General features: G+C 32.0%; 1 protein-coding gene across 1 annotated transcript; it reads left to right on the top strand.

The window, feature by feature from the left end:
- Positions 1-384: 384 nt before the first annotated feature.
- Positions 385-1,903, top strand: LOC143575725 (cyclin-U4-1-like). Its single transcript, XM_077060015.1, has 2 exons — positions 385-731; positions 1,401-1,903. Exons 1-2 carry the CDS (start codon positions 397-399, stop codon positions 1,669-1,671), a joined length of 606 nt encoding a protein of 201 aa, XP_076916130.1. The 5' UTR covers positions 385-396; the 3' UTR covers positions 1,672-1,903.
- The last annotated feature ends 2,340 nt before the right edge of the window (positions 1,904-4,243 follow it).

The raw sequence follows: 4,243 nt of genomic DNA, 5'->3' as shown, positions 1-4,243 counted from the left end.
ACCTCAAATTTAACTTTCCCCTATAACATTTTCTATCTCCTCTACTCACAACTACTTATAACCAAACCATATAATTTACAAATCTCTCTCACATATTTTTAAAGTACCGGCTGGGAATGCTCTAAAACCAAAAACTTAACCTACTCCAATAATTAAAGTGACGTGGACTAAAGTAGATTATTCAAATATCAAATGATTTCTACTACTAATAATAATTAGTCACAATAACCAATCTTTCCCTCTACACAAAATTAAAAGTTTGAAATTCATTTCAAACTTCAAACCTCCACCCAAGGCAAAAATGTCATTTTCCTTCTACCTACCTGGTGACACCCCTACCAGTCGTTATATACACGACCCAACAATTCTTTCTTCTTTAACTTCCTCTGTTCATCAATGGCCCAATTGGAGTGCCCAACGGAGATGAACAAGATGATCAGCTACCTCTCATCTCTCCTTCAACGTGTTGCGGATTCTAACGACCTTAACCCGCGATCCCACCCGCAGAAGATCTCGGCCTTTCATGGTCTTACAAAACCAGCCATCTCAATTCAGAATTATTTAGAGAGGATATTTAAGTATGCTAATTGCAGCCCGTCATGCTACGTTGTCGCATATGTTTATCTCGACCGATTTACTCAGCAGCAGCCGGCACTTTCGATCAATTCGTTTAATGTTCATAGGTTGTTGATCACTAGTGTCATGATTGCTGCCAAGTTCATGGATGACATGTAAGGTTTTTAACTTAAACTTTAATTTGAAATTGTTTAATTCAAATTGTGTACAGATGTTATTGAATTCATTAGTTGTGAATTATTTGATTTACTATCATTTTTAATTACAGAAGAATGATTGTCTTGATATAAAACAAATTCAGCAAAATTCCAACTTGTTTATTTTATCATTTATTTTAAATATTGTTTGTGAGTATTATTTGTTTTATTGTTTGAATATTAGAATAGCCATCCACCCTAAATTAAGAAATAAATTAGAGTTTAGTAACTCAAACGATACATGTTGCCCTTAGTTACTATTTATACCGATAATTTGATCAGTAACACTGCTAACTTTGATTTTTGTTTCTAAACGCAATTTTCAAAGATTTGCATTCTGATGTCACTCACAGCGATGATTATTCGCAAAATAAGCAAAACTCACAAATGAAATCGAGTGTAAATCTACTATTATTATGCTATTAAGATGTGTATGAATTATTATCATTCAACAGGTAATAGTTTATATTATTAAAATCTAATTTGCCTTATTAAAACTATTTTTGGTTAGCCTTATTATTAATCAAGTAGGTTTATTATTATACTTTTTGATCTCTCTATATAAAGTGATACGTGCATATGAAATTTGATATGTGATCGATGGATTCTTCAATTATGTGAATTCAGATACTACAACAACGCGTACTATGCAAAAGTTGGAGGAATCAGCATAACAGAGATCAACTTTCTTGAAGTTGATTTCTTATTTGGATTGGGATTCCAATTGAATGTAAATCCAACCACATTCAACACTTATTGTTCATATCTTCAAAACCAAATGTTCCTTCTTGACCCACCATTAAGTAAAGAAGAAATATCACTGTCTTCATACAAATCAAGATCAACAAAGTTGTTGCACTATGAAGATGATCAACAACAAGAAGTGGTAGCCGTCTGATTGATCCGCATGTTATGAAGCTTGAATGTTAAATTTTAGGTAGATTTGCAGGGTATGTGATATGGTTTTAGCAAGTTAAACTTGTTTTGGGTTAGGCTCTTATCCAGAAGATTAATTGATAAATCCTGAGTATCATATATCTTTTGATGCATAGAGTATGTTGATTTAAGAGTAATACTCTGGATTTGAAAATTGTTATTTTGGAAAAAGGTTCTTTATTTAATATTTTCTTGTTGGGGGGTGCATTATGCATGTGACTTGTTGGGGTGTATTACTGCATATGCAGATAATGTAATCTTAATTAACTTTACATTCTGGATTTGGGGCAGATTTATAGTGTATAAATACAATATTAAATTATTATATGAAATGATAATTATATTAGTATAAAATACCTTGCTACTAATATTCTTTAATTTATATACTATTTTTCTAAAAAGATCTCAAATTTTATGATAGATTATGTTTTCACAAAAGAAGGAATCTTGTCTTTTATACAAGATAGTATGCATTCTTTATTTGTCATTCAATCTTAATCACTCCAAGTGACACAAAAACACCATGTAATGGAAGCTTCTATGTAGGACAGTTATTGTAGTTTGATTTATGATTTAGTGTTAGCTTTATTATGAAAATTAGTAAAACTTGAATCATGTTTGGTTTAAAAATACGAGTGACTGAACTAATTGGCGAGCAACCCTACTACGTAAAAAGTCTTATTTTGAAATGTGTTTAGATCTCGAAAAATATTAATCCACCTTTGAAAGGAGGTTTTATTTATTACAAGTTCTATCTTTTGTGGGATGTATAAATGCTTGCCCTGTTACAAACTTTACAGACTGGAATTTGGATGGCACCTTAAATGAGAAAAATCTTTTATATAAAGTCGAAGCTTCAGAATTTAAGGTAAGGTTAAGATTGAGAGTTGTAAAGCATGCATGAGATGTTATACATGTGATGATTTGTGGTCACAAAGTGGCGAGTTTTTAATGGTTCCATAAAGAGAGTTTTGTTGATTAGTTATATATAAATGTAAAGTGTAAAACAGAAAATAAAAAAGATTCTTAATGGTGGTCCATTTGGTTGGGCAGGACATGTTTGTATAAAGTTGAGAAAGGGGACATTGTGTAAGATCCAATCTGGAAAGAAAAGGAAAGACAGGATGATGAGTGGATGTCATTTGGCTCACTTGTTCTGTAATACGAAAAAAACATGCGATTATGGGGAGTTAATTATATTAAAACTTTATGTGAATCGTGAATTGAAATGAATTATTAACTTCCTATCCATCTTATCTTTCATCTTATCTTACAGTACTAATAAAAGAAAATATTGAATCTTAGGTGTCAAGCCCACATTACACTTAATTCCTAATCTCTCATCTCATTCATTCTATCTATTCATGGGTCATGGGTCAAAACCATTTTATCAAATGGGTTATAACATAGTGTGGATTATATTCATTATTGAATCAGTGTCATTTTCATACCTAACGTTTGACCAACTACACAACTTTAGTACATTTTTTTTAAATTTCTTGCAAATCAACACCTGGTGTTTCCAAAATCATGCTATTTATTAAGTCTACATTAAATTAATTCACAAGTATTTTGAGAATCACAACTGAAATAACAAACCTTATTTATCTTTATTATTTGACAAAACCCATGTAATACACGGGTTCAAAAGCTAGTACTATTAATAGAAGAATACATGTTTTTTATGATGTGTCAATCCCACATTCACTCTCCATTTTCAACCTACAATCGTCTTGATAACCTTCCTTGTACTATCACCTCAAGGTGATAGATCCACTATCACACATCTTTGAATTTGATGGGTATTAGTTAAGTTCATGTTCGTAATAGTAACAATAAAACCCAAAAGACGAACACACGTAATAGTATTTTCACTTATAAAGCTCAAGATAAAAAAAAAGAAAAAAAAACCTTTTTAAAATAATGTGTAGTCTACTGATAACACCCACGCGGCGCGGCTGTGAGTTGATGTGAATTTGGTGGGTATCAATTACGACAATGGAACTAAACCAAAAACTAAATTCGATTGTCAACGCCTAAATGCAACAAATTAACATACTTAAAACAAAATACAAAACTCGCACGAATTCAATTAATATCGACGGTGACAAGAAAAAAACACAAAACTTGTGCGTTGCAGTGGAGAACAACCAAATCATGAACATAAATTTGTATGAAAAAAAAAACAACATGAAAAAAACAACTGAAGTGACAAAGTTACATCCCGCCACCTAGTCAAATCAGTGTCTTGCGTCATCAATACAATAATGACAGTGACTCTCTTTGGGTCAAAGTCTTAACAGTGGTAAATACGAGTAATCAGAATTGGGGGAACGATTCCGGTTAAAAAGTCTATCGATGGTACCTAGAAAAATATCGGTAGAATGGAGTACTATGATTCGGTGGCCAATCTAAAGATGCTTGATAGACTTTGTGTTTAGTTTGGGATGGGTGATAAGACTCAGCTTTGGCTTGATATTTGGGTAGGTACGTACACAACCTTTAAAGTTGTTGTTTCCATCTTTATTCTTGCT

This window comes from Bidens hawaiensis, unplaced genomic scaffold, assembly GCF_021521415.1.
Source record: "Bidens hawaiensis isolate Kalapana, Puna unplaced genomic scaffold, B.hawaiensis_p1.1 tig00027595_1, whole genome shotgun sequence".
NCBI lineage: Eukaryota > Viridiplantae > Streptophyta > Magnoliopsida > Asterales > Asteraceae > Bidens > Bidens hawaiensis.
Note: the sequence above shows the minus strand (reverse complement) of the source record. Positions and strands in the feature narration are given on the sequence as shown.